The 20,174-nt window shown below is 38.6% G+C and overlaps 1 protein-coding gene across 1 annotated transcript in view; it reads left to right on the top strand.

Moving 5' to 3' along the window:
• The window catches only part of WDR17 (WD repeat domain 17), a 63,318-nt gene that overhangs the window by 32,716 nt on the left and 10,428 nt on the right, over positions 1-20,174 (top strand). The window contains 11 exon segments of the mRNA XM_035111797.2: positions 839-1,041; positions 1,146-1,295; positions 2,249-2,379; positions 3,307-3,432; positions 4,282-4,437; positions 5,674-5,738; positions 6,386-6,518; positions 7,263-7,354; positions 7,875-7,974; positions 9,333-9,472; positions 13,976-14,087. Coding sequence (XP_034967688.2) covers positions 839-1,041; positions 1,146-1,295; positions 2,249-2,379; positions 3,307-3,432; positions 4,282-4,437; positions 5,674-5,738; positions 6,386-6,518; positions 7,263-7,354; positions 7,875-7,974; positions 9,333-9,472; positions 13,976-14,087 — 1,408 coding nt within the window.

Below are 20,174 nucleotides of genomic sequence, written 5' to 3' on the forward strand. Positions count from 1 at the left end.
ACTAGAAGAAAAATAGAGAAATCAAAGTGGCAAACTGCGCTTGCTGGTTAAAATATACTGTATATCACTTTTTAAATGCATCACGTTTTGCCCATAGTGCAGTCCGCATGAACAGTATTATAGTGGTTGCTTCTGATTGGTTTTGTTATGCATCCTTTGCTATAACAGTTCTGTATCTTAGTTCATCAGCCACATTAGGCCTCCAGCAGTGCAATTATTTGTGTTTTCTAAAGTAAACTATCCTCACTGGTTTGGTTTAGTGCTCTGAACGTAATTACCATCCCAAGGCAGGCTACAGAAGTCTTTGGCTCCAATTCCATAACACTTTATAGTGTTTAACTCCTGTTAATATAAGAGGGACTTATTTTTGAGTTGATGTGCATAAGCTTGGACGGTACAAATGCTGGTACCCTGGTCAAAAAAAATAAATAAAGAGAGGAAAAGACCTGAATATGATGGGGAAGCTGAAAAAGGAAATACTGTGATATGGAAAGCTTCACAAGTACATTTGTATGTGAGTGGCAGCAAGTGTAAAACATGACAGTCTGTTGCAATGCTCGTTCCACTGATGAGCATGGAGTAAATAAACCTCCTTCCCAGAAAATCAGGAATTATTCACTGTGGAGAATCACTGCATTAGGACAACTCTCTTTCACACAGGTCTCTTAAATTTTATATACGTCATTACTAAGGGAAAGTAAGTGTGAATGACTGTTATGGTGTGAGCAATTCTTGTAGATGTTCTTCTGGTGTTATCTGGTTTTTTTTTTTTTTTAAAGAGTTTTGTCTAGAGATGGTCAAGCGCTACAATGAAGTTGTTTCACTTCTTTCTTAACAGCACTGTTAGAATATGGGATTATACACAAGATGCTTGTATAAATGTTCTTAGTGGACACACAGCACCAGTACGGGGATTGCTGTGGAATACAGAAATACCTTACTTACTGATATCGGGCAGCTGGGATTATACAATTAAAGTGTGGGATACAAGAGAGGGAACCTGTCTGGACACAGTGTATGATCACGGTGCAGATGTCTATGGTAATATATTTTGATGTTTGACTTTAATACATTTTCAGTAGTTTTTATATGCTAAAATTTTTTTGTTCAGTATTTTAAAACAAATTTGTTAAAATGTATTTTAGGATTAACATGCCATCCTAGTCGTCCCTTCACTATGGCCTCTTGTTCACGAGATTCTACTGTGAGACTTTGGTCTTTAACACCTTTAATAAATCCACTCCAGATAAATATATTGGCAGACAGATCATGGGATGAGATTATTGGAAACACTGGTGAGTAAATATACACATATATGTGAGCTATAGGTAGGTAGGTAGATGATAGATAGATAGATAGATAGATAGATAGATAGATAGATAGATAGATGCATGCTGACTAGGGATATACAAAGCTATCCCTTTATTTCCACATTTTCCACTCATCTTCTCGCATGTTCACGGAAGGTTCGTGGAGAGTCTTGGATATTCTTGCTTTTCAAGTCAATGTTTGCACAAACAGGAGTCTTATGTACCTACTCACCCCCAGCTGAAATAGCAGTAATAGCAATTTATGTGCTTTAAACCACTGGTTTGTTGCATGTATACTTCCCATGTGCAAGTACACTGTTTCTGTATTGGTCACAATTTCTATGCCTTTTCTTGATGTACAAAAGCATAAAACAATTTGAGAAGTTGGACCTGCAAGTGCAACTATACGGACCATCCTGGAGACGGACAGCTACAGGCTCAAAATTACCGATTTGCTTGCTTACGTTCGTGCACATTAAACTTGACCCATATGTAGCTCTAGCCGTGTGTAGTTTCACATGACACTGCATTGAGGTGTGCATCTTATTGAGCATCATTTACTGACAGACATCCCACATTCAGAGACGAATGCTAATGTGCATTCAGCTTGTTATTTTCTCCCTTTCCACCTGGTTTGTGGAAGCATTTGCCCAATGGATATGCCAGTTAGTTTCTCATCACGTTAGAAGGTAAATAAGAGATATGGAGCATTCAGGACCATTGCCCACACCAGCAGAACACCGTATGTGTTGGTAATCACACTTGCTGGGTTTACTGTGGAATCCCTAGTTGCAATTCACAGGGTGCCAGAGGCCAACAGCTAGAAGAATTTTGACATGCAAACGTCTGCCCATGAGTGGACTTTGGAGTATAGCCATATATCCTCCTCATTATCTTCTCTGTTTCTAACAAGGTGTATAAATATTGGTTTTTAATAGATCGTGCTGTTGAAGTAGGCGCTTCTCCCTTGCTGTGTGGCAAAGTATCTAGGGATATTAAACAAGAAGTAGACAAATTGGCTGGTAATCCCCGAGGGAGAAAACTGAGGTGGTTTTCTGAATGTTTATCAGTAAGTATTAAATAGTAAAAAAATTGTGTGCATGTAAGATGTAGCTATAGAACTTTAGGCTGCACTGTAAGTATAATAAACCTTTCACAAAATGATATGTTTACTGTATTATATATTACCAAATGCATTTTTCACACATCTCATTTGTTACAAAAAATAATAAACTTGATTTGTCATTTGGCACATGGATCTCACGTCTATTTAGGTGCACAATAGATGTGCACAATAGACTGCCCATGGGAGTTCTAACATAATCAGTGTTCTTAGCAGCGTTGGGTTGAACAGGATTTGTAAGATTAATAAATCTTATCACCATCAATGTTTATTGGTTATATAGTATTTCTAAGATGGAAAGTACTTCACAATCTTCTCCCGCCCCCTTTAAAATTACCCAGTGTTCCCATTGTACAGATTGGAAACTACCAAGGCAACTGTGTAGGGCTTGGCCAAGTAGAGACAGAATCCCACACTGAAGCGAGATTGGTTGGACGAAACTAGCTCACTGAGGCTACTGCAGCTGTTTCCACAATTTCATTTAATATAAGAGTGAAGGATAAATACTTTTGAAGAAAACTGAGAGCCCCTGAGTTCAGCTGTCATATGCTTTTCCTCTCCTATTATAACAGAAGTATTCTGTGGGTCCATTGTCATGAAATGACTTAGTGGTCCTAAGTTTATACAATTATGCTGTGCTGTAAGTTAGTATGTGGTGTGTATTATACTGATTTAGTACATTTAAGGGATCTAACAATGAAAGAACACCTGTGTGGTAACACCTCGCTTTTACCTGGATTCAATATTGGCTTGTTTACTTTTGAAATGACCTGTTTTTACTTTTGCGCTGACTGACAAACATAATCACTTTCATTGCAGGTTTAATTCTGATATGGCTTAAACAACATTGTGTTCCATTTTTTATTGTTCCAGCCCCCAGGAGGCAGTAAAAACTTATGGGATCTTGTTGCTGTAATAAAAGGCCAAGATGATAGCTTGCTTCCACAGAATTATTGCAAAGGAATAATGCACATGAAACATCTGGTTAGATTTAGAATGGTAAGTTAAATATGCAGGTTGATGCAATAGCTTTAGCTTTCTTTATTAGAAAAGAAATAAGCTTTTGCTTATTTCATTTTGCTTCACAAGGCAAAATGATATTGTGGAAAAAGAAAATACAGGCATTTCTTACCGTCTATGGAATATGCACTTAAGAATAACCCCCTTGGGAACAAGGGTTGCCTACATTGTTGTGTGAGTCACTTAATTTTCTCCTAACACTTGTGTTTCCTTGAGCCAGAGGATTGCTTTAGACCCATGAGGTGCAGACTTGCCTGCTCGTTTTGTTTGTTTAGTTTATATTCCTTCTCATAAGAATGAGTATATAGTATAATAAATGGTATATGAACCCTCAGTTCTATCAAATTTACAACCAGATTTCAGAATATAACAACTCTGTTTCCTTGTCTGTTCTTCTCATTTGGTTGTAAAGAATATGCATGTAAAGGGTTGTTGTTGTTGTTGTTTACCAATAGGAATTTCGAAAAGGAATTTATTCTGACAGTTTCCATTGAGAAATTGTTATGGGTTGAACCAATACGAGATTAAGTGCAATAAAATATTTTACAACAGCGGATACTATTTAACACAGAAGCCACTAACCTTGTTTGGGGAAAGAGGTTCCCCACTTTGACCAGGCACATCCTCCTACCCTTTCTGCCTTACAGGACACCAGAGCTGAAATATCTGTGTTGGGGAGATAAAGTACAGCAGCATTTCTGCTCTGCTTTAACACCTCTGGAGATTGAGGCCAAACGTTTGGGCAATTTGTCAAGGCTTAACTCATGTTATAGGAGAAAACTTGATGGGATGTTTTTTATTGTTTTTTTTTTCATTTTCATCTTTCAGTCCAAAGCCCAAGAACTTACTACTGTGAAGATGTCTAAGTTTGGAGGAGGAATTGGTGCACCTAGTAAGGAAGAAAGGCTAAAAGAAGCAGCAGAGATACATCTAAGACTTGGGCAAATTCAGAGATATTGTGAACTTATGGTGGAACTTGGACAGGTAAACACTACTTTATGATATGATAAAAGATTTCAGTGTACACTTGAGAGGGGAGGGGAGGTGGCATTTTCTCCCACTTCCCTGAGTTTCAGACCAGATGTGAGTATCACTCTGGAACATATATATCAGGCATAGGCAAACTCGGCCCTCCAGATTTTTTGGGACTACAACTCCCATCATCCCTAGCAAACAGGGCCAGTGGTCAGGGATGGTGGGAACTGAAAGTCTCGAAACATCTGGAGCACAGAGTTTGCCTTTGCCCGATAAATATTCCTGCCAACTTATTGGTTTATATATTTAATGGCAGATGTGGACAAATGAAAGTGCCCTGTGCGCTAGATATGCATGACAAAGGTTCAAATGCCTTCTGAAGGGTTTGGTTTTGTTCTGTGTTAAGGTTGCTGTAGTTACCACTGTGTAGTTAAAATACCACATTCGTGTATTTAAGAAGCATTTGTTGTAGCTAGTATTGTTATTATTTGCACATCATAATTGCTATAACAATGCTATTGGTGCTGGATTTGATTTTTATTTTGTCGACCTTGCTGAAACTTTTAATAAACTGGCAAGTATGTGTTTGTGTGTGAGAGAGAGCACACACACACCCCCTCATTTCCACAACTAAGCATATTGTAAAGTACTATAATAGCTTACTTTAAATAAGGTCTATCCTATTCATATTTAGTATGCTGTTGATGTCTTCCATATCAAAACAACACATTACAAGACAAATGCAGGATACCCAACCCAGCCTGTGGGAGTAAAGGCCTTGGGAAGGGGTTGCAAGTGAGAATTGGTGGGCAGCCAGGAAGGATTAAGAATCCTTTCCTATCTGATGATTTTCTCCTGCAAATGTCCCCCCTTCTCTCTTCTGCATTACTGTTAACCAGAAAATGTATTTTGAGAAAGCTGTGTATGAAAAAGTTACAGTACTTTCACCCTTTATAATCTCTGGAAAAAGTTATTTCAAAACAACTGTATTTTAAAACATGACTCTGTGAAGTAAACATACAGTTCTTCAGTGATTCTATTGTGAAGGGTAACAAATGACATACTGGCTTCATTAGTGACCTCGTTTTTTCAGATAGCATTCATTTTTAAATAGAAATGGAAAGGGCTAATTTGTTAATGATGTCCATATAAAGGGAAGAGAATTTGAAATGGTTTTTCAAAAACCGTTGAATGATGCATGTTTCTTGTGTTGAGATGGAAATAATGACATATTCTGTGTTTTAGTGGGACAAAGCTCTCTCAGTTGCACCAGGGGTATCTATGAAATACTGGAAGAAATTAATGCAAAGGTAAGATGGGGATTCTAATTTAAGTCACCTATTTGCATTATGAGGCATAGGCCTGAATCCAACACAGAGTTTGGTATGCTTAAGTCCACTGATTCTTGTAGGCTTAAGAAAACTTAATTCTGTGTTGGGTTCAGGAGTTACTATAGCATCACATGCTACCTCCCCTGCCTCCCTCCATAAATCCCCCCCTTCTTCTGGCATCTTTAACCCCAATTAAATTGATTACCACTACTTTTCAACTTTGTTATGAACCTGGTGTTAGGGCCGAGCAATCAAATAAGTGGCCATATTTACAGAAATGATTCATAGTGGTAGAAACGAACATATTTTTTCGAAAGATCTCTTCAGGCTCATGTCCTGCTTGCCATAAACATCTGTTTTTATTTGACAACCCTGGTTAGGAAGGAATCTGCAACAGTCATGTAAAAGTTGTATCTAGTGGTGCGTTTTTAAATTAGTTATTTGAAACTATCCGTATAAGTGCTTGAGAGTGTAAGTTTTTGGAAGCAGTGCTTTTGGGAAGAATTTTGTGTATCTCAAAAGGATATATATAAATCTTGATGCCTCATTGATGTTCTTTGAATGGATCTGATACTAAACATAACTTAAATGAACTTAATAACAGCCGTGCTTTCAATTTTGATTAGGAGAGCTGACCAGTTAATTCAGGAAGAAAATGATGATGTTATTCCATACTGTATAGCAACTGGCGATGTGAAGAAACTTGTCACATTCTTTACTTCAAGAGGACAGCTTAAAGAAGCTCTGCTTGTTGCACAGGTACCACTGTACAAGATAGCAAATAACTCTTTTAGGATGTAATATAACTTTTGCTATACACTGATACCTGTTGTGTTGTTATCTAAATCAACAAGAAAACAAACTGAGTATAAGAATTATGTTAGAATCAGGAAATTATTAAATAAAAGGAAGGGATAGTAAAGCTCTAGATTTTCCTGCTTCTGCAAAGAATAAGAATTTCCTTCCCGTTCCACAATTTACTCATATGCTGTTGACATTAAAGCTGGTGTTTATGATGCCTGCAATCCTGAGTTTTAAAAGCCTAGTAATGATTGACCTGTTTAGCCTACACTATTGTCAGAATCCTATACCTGTGGATTGGTACCAGTGCAATGGTGGCACTAATAGAGCTAGGGAATGGTTTCAGTGTATTGGAATAAAAATCAAACAAACAGACCTATATTAGCTATGAAACAAAGCTTGGCAGCTTTTGCTAAGAATATCATTCTTGTGGATAATGGAAGCTTATACATCCTAGTCAAAGTACTTGGAATTTTACTCTCCCACATTTACAACATAACAGGATAGCTCCCTGACTAATAAATATTCTACCATCAGTTTGAGATGTACCGATACAGTTGTTCCAGATGGTAGCTGGGCTGTTTTCTCCTACTGTGATATGACTGTTCGCATTTCACTGTTGACCCCTTTTTAACAATAATATTACCAAGAGGACAATGGTTTATGTTGCTTTTGATCAACCTTTTTAAAAACCGATTTCAGTCAGCATGTGAAGGAAATATGCAAACATCCCAGTGTTTAGAATCAAATGGATCAGCAGATTTTGAAGGAAACGGCATGGAAGATTACACTGAGTGAGTCACTGAGTGGTTATTTTTCATATGCTATCTTGTTTTTTTTTGTCCGTCACAAAAATAGTATGGCAGTTTTAATTGAGATTTGACATTTTTTAAAACTGAATTTTGTAAGCTATTGATTTGCCATATCTTTGTTGTCCCTTTTGAGGCAGGGGGCACATTTACGATTACATTCTGACTTACTGTGTGTGAACCAGCGCACTATATTCCAATAACCAGTGCTTCTTTTTCTTAAAAAATGTTTAGGGGTACTCTCATTTTCCTACTCATATTGAAATACTGCCCCTCAATGAGCCCAAACTTAGATTCACAAAATGTTTAGGGGTATGCGTCCCCCCCCCCCAGAAAAAAGCACTGCCAGTAACCAAAACTAATTTATGGTTGGTCTGCCTCATGCTCTGGTGGTGCTGACCAAACTTCCAGTTAGTAAAGGGGGAGGATGCACTAACAACATCTGGTAGATTTATCTAGTTTTAATTATTTAATCCAAGTTATTTTTGTTTTTGTTTTTTTCTAGACTCCTGCACAAAGTCAGTAAAGAATTGTCTGAGTGGTATTTTCAGGATGGCTGTGCGGTGCTAGCTGCTTGCTGCCATTTAGCTGTTGAGAACATTGAGGTAAAAGTATTTTCTGTTTATTCTATACCCAAATAGAAATGTGCAGAATAATTTCTCTTTGTTTTGTACATTTGCATACATTCTATTAATTTTTTTTTAAAAAAAACACCACACACCAATCCTGTTAAGTATAAATAAACTTGTTTTTATATCATGGATCCAATGGGCAGTGTGGAATAATACACATCACTTTAGGAGATTTTTATGCTGCTGGGAGTCTGTTTTGTGCCTCTGTCTTATCTAGCCCTGCTGTGGGAATAACAGACCTCAAAGCCTAACAACACTACTACTGTGGTGGAGAAAGTCCCTTTTCGAGATATGTTTTTATATACCAGCTATCTAGATCAGGCATCCCCAAACTGCGGCCCTACAGATGTTTTGGCCTACAACTCCCATGATCCCTAGCTAGAAGGACCAGTGGTCAGGGATGATGGGAACTGTAGTCCAAAACATCTGGAGGGCTGAAGTTTGGGGATGCCTGATCTAGATATTAAAGCTGATCACAAGATGCCTTGGATACTTGCTGACCATTTCAGGAAACAGTAAGGGAAGTTCCTACAATTGTCCCTAAAATGTAGATAGTGTTGATAGTTAAGAAACATCAGCTCCTGTTGGATAGTAATTTCTCCCCTGTCACGTCGCCCCTTGGTCCATATCTAAGAGCCAAGCCTGCGTCAAAGCCAGATTTCCAGGTTGCTAGGCCCAAATTCACAAGTAACTCTAAGCTTTGTCTCTTTCCCAAGTGTTGATTTTCAAAAGGCTTTTCCAGTTACACTCTTCCCCTTGAGAAAGGCAGTGGAAAGGCAGCACACACAGAGTGGGGATCCTATTCCCATTCTCCTTAACAATCTCTTAAAGGGAAACCCTTCATTAGTGGACAAATAACTATTCTGGTGGCCATTACCTTCCTCTATGGATAAACCCTCTGCAGGAGATGGGGGAACATTCTAAAATGGCGCGTCTGAGCGAGAGAAGGTGCCATGTCGAGCCGCAACCACCACTCACTGGCAAGACAGTAGGCGGCCATTGTGAGATCTTTGGCAGCTTTTCATATTGGGAGGGTTGGATGAGTTACAGAAATTCCTGTTTACTCTAAATTTTCTAGAAGCTGGCAATAGCTTGGGCTGACGTGACTCTTCTATTTTAAATAGTAATTCACTTTTAGCTGGTTTAGTTATAGCCAAAATATTGCTTACAGTGATTTAAAGTAAAACAGATCAAACTATGAGTCTTGCTCATTAATGCATGTTTTTGTCACTCTTTAATGTAGCATTGGAAAGTAAATATTTTACAATGCTGGTCTCAGTGAATCCTAAGTGTTTGTGATGCTTAATGATATGATTTTCTTATTGAGCAAGCTTGCCATGGCAAACCTGATTCGTGGAAATGAACTGGAATTGGCAGTCAGTGTGGGTACCGTCTTGGGAGAATGTGCAGCACAAGCAACACAATATGCACTAGAGTTACTAGCAAGAAAATGTATGACTATAACAACATGGTAAGAACTTCTTACTCCAAAGAATGTTTCACTCTAACAAACCTTGGACACTTTTATAGAACACCAAAGTCTCATATTTTGAAAACAGCAACAACAACTTTGAGGAACCTTTGGTTTTTCCATCCAGAAGAAACTACAGTGGTCCCTCGACTTACAAACTTAATCCGTTCTGAATGCACATTCATAGGTTGAAAAGTTCGTAAGTCGAAAACGTGGCTTCCCATAGGAAAAAAAAAATTCGGAAAAATTTGTAAGTCGAAAAAAACGCATTTAAAGTGGCCAACAGTTTCCGTTCAGATGTACAAAAATTCGTAAGCGTGTGGCCATTTGTCCCATTTGTAAGTCGAAACCTACGGATGTCGAGTAATTCGTAAGTCGAGGGACCACTGTATTAAAAAGTAAAACTCAACTACAGTAGCATATTATGAACAAACACCAATGTTCTTAGAGCAGAAAAATGTCGAATAAAATTAGCAAGACCAAGTCAATAGTTTTTCATTTGGCTAGTACCAAGCGCTTCTATATTGCAGGAGTAATAACTACAGAATCAGTAGGCAGGGTAGATTTTTGAGACAGTTCTAGGATTTGTGCTCTGCTTGAGTAACTAAAGTGCCCCAGGAGCATGCTTGTGTGTGTCCGCATTTGTCTTTACCACCTTTGTGATTCCACCTCAGTTAGAATCAGTTCATCTGAGTATCTTTTGATCTTATTTTTTCAGTCCACAAACATTAAAACAACTACATTTCACAGATTGAATGCTCTGTGCATAAAATGATCATATGACTAAGTTGCAGCAAGTACAGATTGTTGGTGCACACACAATAATCTACGTTGATTTTCTGACCCATGTAGCTGATTTGACAGATAATCCACGAGGGAATAAATCTGCACACATTGAAATGAGCCAAAAAAGAGGGGTGGGAATCGTCCCCTAATCCTCAGCTTAGATTCAGATAATGTGAAGAAATCCAGCATAGTTGTATTTCAAATTTTGGGGTGATGTTTTGCTTTTCTCCTTTCATTTTGCTTTGCGTATCCAAGCAAAGCATTATGGGATAACTTTTAGCCTCATGGTTTTGATAAGGGTTGGAAGAAAATAGTTACTTTGGATTGTGGCTTATGTCAGGAATGCAATTTTAATACAACTCATTTTTTTCTGTGACTAAATGATAGTGTCCAAAATCTGTTCTTAATTTCAGGAACACTTGTCTTGCATGTAGCTGCTAGACATAAGTGGGTGAGAGAAATGTATTGGCAGTTGCCACTTTATGGTAGGGGATATGAAAAGGGACACCCCACCCCCCTCCTCTAAGTTTAGCAATTGCTTAGTCTTCTCCAGTCATAACAAAATCTTGGAGATTGCCTTTCTGTGCTCATTTATGTTTCTCAGCTCCTTGGCAAACAAATAAAACGAAAAAGGAAGGTGCAGAAATTTAGAGGCCCACAGTTGTTTTAAGGCAGGCATCCCCAACCTTCAGCCCTCCAGATGTTTTGGACTACAGTTCCCATCATCCCTGACCACTGGTCCTGTTAGCTCGGGATCATGGGAGTTGTAGGCCAAAACATCTGGAGGACCACAGGTTAGGGATGCCTGTTTTAAGGTATCTACAGGAAAGGTCAAAGGGAAACAAAATATAAGCAAAAATCAGGTGGTGTTGCCCATGACCCACACTGCCCAAAATTAACTTTGGTGGTGACAGCACTTGCTGTGATGACATGCTGTCACCTTCCTGAGTATAGCTGCATAATGAGATGGCTGTGGAGCTTATAGCTAAGCCTTTCTACTCCGTGCAAAATCATATGCTTATGGAGTCCAGTCATACAAACTGGAGTCCACAAGCACAACGAATTCACAACCCAACTTCTTGCTCACCCACAGCTTTATCCTTTGCTTCCCGTTTATGAGAACGTAAAGCTTTCAGCATATTGCCTTCCGAGTCAATAGATCTTTTTTCTTTTGCAGCTTGGGTGATAGCCACTACTAGCCATACTCTGAGTAAATCCAATAAAATCAGTTTATTTAAGTTATTCAAGTTATTCTCAGTATTATATTTCCCATAGATTGTAAAATCTGAAATAAAATCATGACCAAGAAAATGAATATTGGAATTCATTATTGCCTAAAACCTTGCGATTTGGGTAATGTTTTGTTTTGTTAACGGTAGGATTGTTTTTACATAAAAAGTCAAAAGATAGTTAACATGGGATACATATAATTGAAGTTTGCATGTTGAGTGTAGTAGAAGGCGGGTAAGAATTTGGAGCTGTCTTTTCCTTTCCCTGTTTGTTTGTTTTTTAAATCCCAGCTTCTTCCCCAGCCTCTCACCTATTGTCCAGTGTGTGTTTAGTATATGAATGCTGTTTTTGTCTGTTACATTTTGAATATCTTTGTTTTAGCTTTCCATCACCTGGATACAGGTACTTTCTTTTTTTTCTAGTAGGACATTCCAATCTATCCTCTGCAAAGCATGACATTTCGGGTTAGACTGAAAAGAAAATCCTCCATCCTCTGCTGGCTTTTCTAATAGAACAAAATACTTTGCATGATAAGTAGAATAGACTGGCTGAAAAGAAACATTTTGGGCTATTGATGAGAATTCAACCTGTAAGAACAAAAAGTAAGGGCATATCCTTAAGACATCCCTCTCCTCTCCTGGGATTGTCCCATGCCTTCATGAAGCAGAACATTTGCAGTTCTGACAGTTTGATCCTGATATTGTACTAGCACATAAGAACTGAGGTTAGTGATTCAACAGCTGTGGTGTTTGAATACTTAATATTATGCCGGCATTGCAGCAGTGTTAATGGCAACACTGGAGATTGGCTCCAATATTTAGGTTTTCCTAAAACCTTTCTTTGGGCACCCTCTTCTTGAAAGTTGATGGCTGCCTTGCCAGCCAAGCAATAGAAGGATCATAATCTATCCTAAGTGAACATTTATTTGGGCATTCCACCTGCGCTATACAAATTGGTATACATACTTGCCAACTATTTCTTGGAGCGCAGATGGCAAATAGTTTTCTGTAAAAGCGCTCCTCCAGTACTTAAAATATAATCCCATGGGGAGCATTACTCAATATACAAAGCAATTGCTAGTCATACACCTGAAGTTCTTCGTGCATGCAAGGCTCTGGTATATGAAGATGCAGGATTTTCCCCTTGATAATGTCATGGATAACACAATGTGCACATTCCCATTTTGTGTATGGAGGTTCCCTGATACAGAATGGTGAATGATGGATTCATTTGGATTTTCATCATTCCTGACTATTGGCCATTCTGGCTAGGAGCTGGAGTCCAACAGCATCTGGGAGGCCACATGTTTCATTGTGCGTAACAACTTGTTAGTCTCAAGTACTATTGACTAAATAATGCACACCATCTACAGTGAACTAAGACAGCTTGATAGCAGCAATATTTCTAGGGTTGCAAGATGTATTTTCTAATAGGTCACAGACTGCCTATAATCAGGGGTACCCAAACTTTTTTCAAAGAGGGCCAGATTTGATGAAGTGAACATGCATGAGGGCGACCAAAGTTGTTGAGCTTTTTCTTGTTGAGCTTTTTTTAGGATTGAAGTTGCTGAGCTTTTTTTAGGATTTTAGCCCAGGACATATACTGCCACAGGGGACCAGGTTAAATCAACCGGCAGGCCAGATGAGACCCCGAAACCGACTTTGGACATGCCTAGCCTATATAGTTGCTGAAAATGGAATAAACTTAGTAGCTGTTTAAGTTTTTTTTTAATGATACTGAAAGATGTGGTTTGGATCTTGAATGATAAATCTACCTGAATTGTATTTTTGTTGTTGTTCATAGAATTGTATTTTATGACTTCACCAAAGCATGTCCAAATTACCTGGAGTGTTCATACATAGCTGCATCCTATCCTAGGGATCTGAAAATGGTAATTTGATAGTGGCCCAAGCATGAGAGAAGGAGAGTGGAAGCTTCTGCTTTCACTTTAGAACAAACCACAGTTCTCTGTAATGACCAAACAGAAGCAGCCATTTGTTCTAGTGGTCATTTGTTTTGTTAATTGACTTTCGTTGGAACACACCACAGTTCCTCAAGCTCAATGCATTGTGAAACTGTGGTTTGTTGGAAAGTAGGAAGCTTTTTCACTTCCCCATCTTGAGGCTTGCTGCTGGTCACCCAAATCATGGTTTATCACCTAAACCATGATTTGGGTGACCAGCAGCAAGCCTCAAGATGGGGAAGTGAAAAAGCTTCCTACTTTCCAACAAACCACAATCAGGACTGTGTACATCCATTTTATAACTGCATTAAAGGCTCTTGAGCTCATTGTTAGTATGTAGTATCTTCTACATTACCACACTCTCTCCCAGATCTGTCCGCTGCATAAAAGTAGCTTCACCTCACCTACAGATTCACAGCCAGTTAAGAGAGGGACGGGAGAAGAACAAGTAATCTTAATTCTGGCATTGCTCATTGCCACCTTTTCACATTGCTAAATAACGGTGGCTGTTTGTCTTTTCACAGGGATTTAGCAGCAGATCTTCTTATGATGATCCCCAATAATGAGCTACAGTTAGTAAAGCTTTGTGCTTTCTATCCTGGATGCACAGCAGAGATAAATGACCTACATGAAAAGGTACACTTAAGAGGTCAACTGTCTCTTAACCATTTATGTGAGTAGCAGAAGAAGTTTTATGTTGATTTGTTAATACCTAGATCCATTTATTTTAGGGTTCTTCCTATTAGAGTACACTATAATCACAACCCCCTATGTTATTTATTACCGTTATTTGTTTATTTTTTAAATTGCTATCCAAGCCCTATATGTACAGGAAGAAGCAGTCATTTCCTATTGGACATACCAATAATTTTTCTTGCAGATGACAATGGAAAGTATCATGAAGCTTAGTGTGCATAACTGAGCTGTTAATCTGTGGCCTTATTATAGTATTAAGGTATCTACATTAGCTTGAAAAGTAGGTTTACACAGAATACTCTTTTCTGATGGAAAGGGTAATATAGATTTAGCTGTGTGTACAATGAGCTGAGTCCAGTTTTGTTCAGGCATGATGCTGCAATGCAGAGGTGCCCCACAGGACTTAGCAGAGCCCTGTTTTCCTATCCCAGTGTAAGTATGTATGTGCAGGGGCATTGTGGTGAATGAGAAGTCTGGACATATGTCCCCTACGTTTGCCATACAGATTACTTGTACTCTGGAGCATAAATAATGTGCCTAGTGCAAAGACAAGGGCCTCAGGATGCACAAATTGCACACAGACTTTCCATTCCCTGTAATGTTTCTTTGCACTGCCTGGGAAAGAAACTGGTTTTAAGTTGTGGGGAGCATTTCATGTTGGACACTGCACCCATTCTTGTGCAAAACCCCAGCTTCCCGTACAAATACTGTCATAAATGTCGCTTTGTAAATGTTTTGTTTTTCAGTGCAGCCTACCAGATGTAGAAGAATGTATGCAGTTAGCAGAGACAGCTCAGGAGGAAGGAAATATATTTGAGTCAATAAAGTATTATTTGTTAACTATAGAACCAGAAAAAGCACTTCCAATAGGCATTCATTTATTTTTTAAATTGCTATCCAAGCCCTATATGTACAGGAAGAAGCAGTCATTTCCTATTGGACATACCAATAATTTTTCTTGCAGATGACAATGGAAAGTATCATGAAGCACTTCCGGCGAGCTGCGGACATCAAAGGAAGTGCGAGATAGCCCCTTGGGGAATCTCGAGCTTAACGGAGCGCTTTGAAGTCACACAAAGGCTCTGCGGACTTCTAAAACCTCAGGGGGGGTTACCCTGAGGGTCGTGGCACCCAGCAGTGCCCAGCGTGCTCTCCTACGCCTGGTTTTTCTAGGTTTTTATAGCCTGGGAACCGGGCGTGGGATTGAGCTGCGGGCGCGAAAGGGGAGAGACCACTGGCTCCGTTAAGCGCAGTCTCTGGCTTCCGATGGTAAGCAGCAAGTTCTCTTAAATTATAAATAATCCGTGTCAAAAGGCGGAGGAGATAATTGGCTATTGATTAGAAATCGGATTTGTGAAGCTGTGGGGCGCAAAAACGGGGTCCGTCCCAGCAGCGGGAGAAAATGGCGCAGTAAGAAAATCGGAGGAGCTGAGCTATGGAAAGTGAAACTGACTGCCTGCGGAGTGAGTTTTGCAGAAGCCCTTGTTTATTTTGTAACAAGGCAAGTTTTGAGGGGTGAAAAGAATTACCTAAAGACTCTATATTGATACTTTGTCTCTATCTTGGTGGTGGATCTGCAAGTGATCTAGATACTTTGTATTATCTGCGCTCTAGCCCAGAAAATACGATCGGCTTTGAGTTGCCTGAAAGCTGTTTTAACATCGCTGCAGCACTGAAGGAGGGGGAGGAGAAGGCTGACTTTTAAAACAATTACGAGTAGAGTATTTCCACACTAACTTTGAGCTCTGAAGGGGGGGCCGATCTTGGATTGAGCCATCAAGAGGCTGAAGAGGGGGATTTACAGCTTTAGAAATGCAGATCTGGGGTCTTTACTCTCCCTAATTAGATACTGTGTATTATCTGTGCTCTAGCCCAGAAGATACGATTGGCTTTGAGCTGCCTGAAAGCTGTTTTAACATCGCTGCAGCACTGAAGGAGGGGGAGGAGAAGGCTGACTTTTAAAACAATTACGAGTAGAGTATTTCTACACTAACTTTGAGCTCTGAAGGGGGGGCCGACCTTGGATTGAGCCATCAAGAGGCTGAAGAGGGGGATTTACAGCTTTAGAAATGCAGATCTGGGGTCTTTACTCTCCCTAATTGGATTAAGCCTGCAAGTGGCTGAAGCTTTTAACTTGTTTTGGGTCGCATTGGATTCTATATGTGGATTAAGCCTGCAAGTGGCTGAAGAGTTGCGGGACTTGGCTTCTTTGTTTTAGGTCTTTGAAATTAAAGGTGAACTCAATTGAGTAAGAAGCGGAAGGGAGCTTATTAAGGAGGGACTGAGTTAAGGGGAATTGCAATCTGTAATCCTTCTATGTACTGAGAGTGGAAAAGTATTGAAAGAGGACTGAGAATTGAGAGTATACCACCCAGTGGTGGAGAAGGGAATATACATACTCAGGAGTTGGGACAAAGTATAGTGCCATCTGGGGGTAAATTGGGTATTGCAGGAACTTGGGATTTTGAGCAGTACCCTTTAGTGGTGAGAAGGGGGATTTTCTTTGTCTTTTTTTTTGTTTTTGTTTCCCTCCTGAATAAAAATGGCAGGTAAAGAGGAAAAGAAGCCGGCAAGCACACCGAAAGACAGAAGAGGCTCTAAACAAGAAGAAGTTAAAGATCTAGAAGCTTTATGGCAAAAAATTAAAGATGAATTTAAACATAGTGAACAGCGAATGGATAAGAAATTGGGAGAGATTGATAAGAAGATTGAAGGAGCGGTGGGAGAGCTTTCGACTCAGATAAAAGATCTGTCAGTGAGATCCAAAACAATGGAAGATTCAATTAAGAAGACACAAAAAGAAGTAAAAGAGGTTAAAAAGGAAACGGATAAAGTGAAAGATAAAGTGAAAAAATTGGATAAGGCACATGAACAAATGCTTGACAATTTAGCATTGATAGAAATGAAACAAAGACAGTTGAATTTGAAATTGAGGGGTATTCCTGAAGAAACGGGAGAAGATATCAAATCGAGAATAATTGCTGAATTGGCAAAATGGATGGGAAAAACAGATGAAGAAGTGAGTCAGACAATTGTAAATGTGTTTAGAATTAAGGTGAAATCAGCAAAGGCCAAAGCAAGGAAAGCACCTGGTGATTGTGTGGTGATATTCAATACAATGGAGATGAAAAATGAGATTTTAAGACTGAGTTTCACCAACAAGCTAATCATCAGTGGCAAGCCTATAATTGTGTTTAAAGAAATACCAGGAAGATTTTTGAAAAAACGCGATAATTATAAAGCAATGGTGGCCTTGCTCAAGAAAAATGGAATTCAACATAGATGGGAATACCCCGAGGGAATGATGTTCCATTATAAGGAGAAGAGACATGTGCTGACAAGTATACAGGATATCGGAAAATTCTTGAGGAAGTATGAAAATTTTTTGGGAGAGTTGGACCCAGAACTGGCTGTTCTAGCAGAAGTAACAGCGGAAGAGGAAGAAGACCCAAGACCACAAAGAAGGAGGAGAAAGAGAAGAGAGGAAGAAGAAGAAAAGGCAGAGGAAGAAGACCAAGATCAAGAGAAAGAAGAGGAATCAGAGAGAGAGGAAGAAGAAGAAGAAGATAAGGATTTAAATAAAGAACCCGACCAAGTTTAGCAAAATAATTTTTTGTTCTTCCTGATAGTAGGAAGTAAAATGGCATTGAAGATACATTCCTGGAACGTGAATGGCTTGAATAATAAGATTAAAAGGAATAAAATTGATCATGTTTTGAAGAAGAAGAATTTGGATATAATTTGTCTTCAGGAAACACACGTGGCAAAAAAACATAGTCATATTCTTAAAAATAAAAGGTTGGGTAAAGAGTTTATAAATTCGATGGAAAAGAAAAAGAGAGGAGTGGTCTTGTATATAAAGGAGAAATTAGATCCGAAATTGATTTTTAAAGATGAAGAAGGAAGAATAATCGCGGCTCAAATATCGATTGAGGGAGAAAAAATGTTAGTGGTGGGAATCTATGCACCGAATGAAAATAAAGCTGAATTTTACAAGAATCTGGAGGAAAGGCTGACTGAATATATGGATCAAAAGATAATGCTTATGGGTGATTTTAATGGAGTGACAGTGCCAGAATTGGATAGGACCAAGAAAAGGAAGAATGAAGGTAAATTACCAAAATCCTTTTTTGAACTAGTAGAAAACCTGGGTCTAGTGGACATTTGGAGACTGAGGCACCCTACAACTAAACAATTTACATTCTTCTCAGAACCAAATCAGAGTTCGGGAAGGATAGATAACATGTGGATCTCCAAGGAACTAGTGCCCAGGGTGAGTAAAACAGAGATAATACCACGTACACTGTCAGACCATAATTCTATATTCATGGAATTGAAAAGCAAAGACCAAAAGTCCTTCAGGTGGAGAATGAACGAAGATCTATTTGATGATAAAGAGGTGGTCTCGAAAGCTAAGAAGACCCTGAAAGACTACTTTCATTGGAATTTACACAAAGATACCGGACTGGATATGGTATGGGATGCAAGTAAAGCAGTGATGAGAGGCTTTCTAATACAGCAAAACAGTTTTCTGAAACAAAAGAAAGGAAGGAAGGAAGAAGAAATTTTGAAATGTCTCATGGAAAATGAGAAGAACCTGATTGATAAACCCGAGAATCAGCAAATAAAGAATAATATAAAGATGTTACAGACACAATTCTCCATGTTGATCAATCAGGAGATTGAGTGGAAAATAAAACAAATGAGACAAAGAAATTTCGAATCGGCGAATAAAACAGGAAAACTGTTGGCTTGGCAGTTAAGGAAACGTCAAAATCAGAACATAATAACTAAGATTAAAACAGAGGGAGGAGTGACGGAAGATCCAAAGGAGATTAAGAAAACCTTTCAAAAATTCTATAAGGATTTGTATTGCAAAAAGAAAGAAGATGAGAAGAAGATCAGTGAGTATCTAGGAAAATATGGCTTGAAACCAATTCCAGAAGAAGAGAGGAAGAAGCTAAATAACAGGATAACGACACAAGAATTACAACAAGCAATAGGGAGAATGAAACAAGGTAAAGCTCCAGGACCAGATGGTTTAACGGCGAAATATTATAAAGTACTGAATGAACTGTTGGTTCCAGTTTTAGAGGAAATGATGAATGATATTCTGTTGGGGGGAAAGATCCCAAATACATGGAAAGAGGCATATATAACATTGATCCCAAAGCCGGATACGGATGGCTTAGAAGTCAAAAATTATAGACCAATCTCATTATTGAATAATGATTGTAAACTTTTCGCAGATATAATGTCCAAGAGATTGAAAGAAGTTTTAAATCAAATAATACATAAGGATCAGGCTGGTTTTCTTCCTGGTAGACAGTTAAAGGATAATGTAAGACACATAATAGACGTAATAGAATATCTGGAGACCAAGATAGATAAACCAGCTGTTTTGATGTTTGTAGATGCTGAGAAAGCTTTCGATAATATATCTTGGCAATTTATGAAGAGGAATTTGGAATCAATGGTTGGGAAGAATACATTCGTGAATGGGATCGAGGCGATTTATTCAGAGCAAAAGGCAAGATTGATAATTAATAACACCCTAACAGAATATTTTGAAATCACAAAAGGAACTAGACAGGGCTGCCCTTTATCACCGTTATTGTTCATCATGGTCCTGGAAATATTATTGATCAGATTAAGAGACCTATCTACAATTAGAGGTATTAAGGTAGGTGCAAAGCAATTTAAAGTGAAAGCCTTCGCAGACGATTTAGTTTTAACATTGGAAAATCCAAAGGAAAGTGTTGCAGAAGCTATAGAAGTAATGGAGAAATTTGGCCAATTAGCAGGATTCAAATTAAATAGACAAAAAACCAAGGTTATGGCAATGAATATGACGAAAGAAGAAAAACAGGAATTACAGTTAAAACATGGACTCGACGTGGCTAAAAAGGTAAAATATCTGGGAATATGGATGACAGCAAAGAATATTAATCTTTATAGTGATAATTACGAACAAGTATGGAAGGAAATAAAGAAAGACCTGGAAAGATGGACTAATATGAAAATGTC

The sequence above is a fragment of the Zootoca vivipara genome, chromosome 9 (genome assembly GCF_963506605.1).
Source record: "Zootoca vivipara chromosome 9, rZooViv1.1, whole genome shotgun sequence".
Classification (NCBI taxonomy): domain Eukaryota; kingdom Metazoa; phylum Chordata; class Lepidosauria; order Squamata; family Lacertidae; genus Zootoca; species Zootoca vivipara.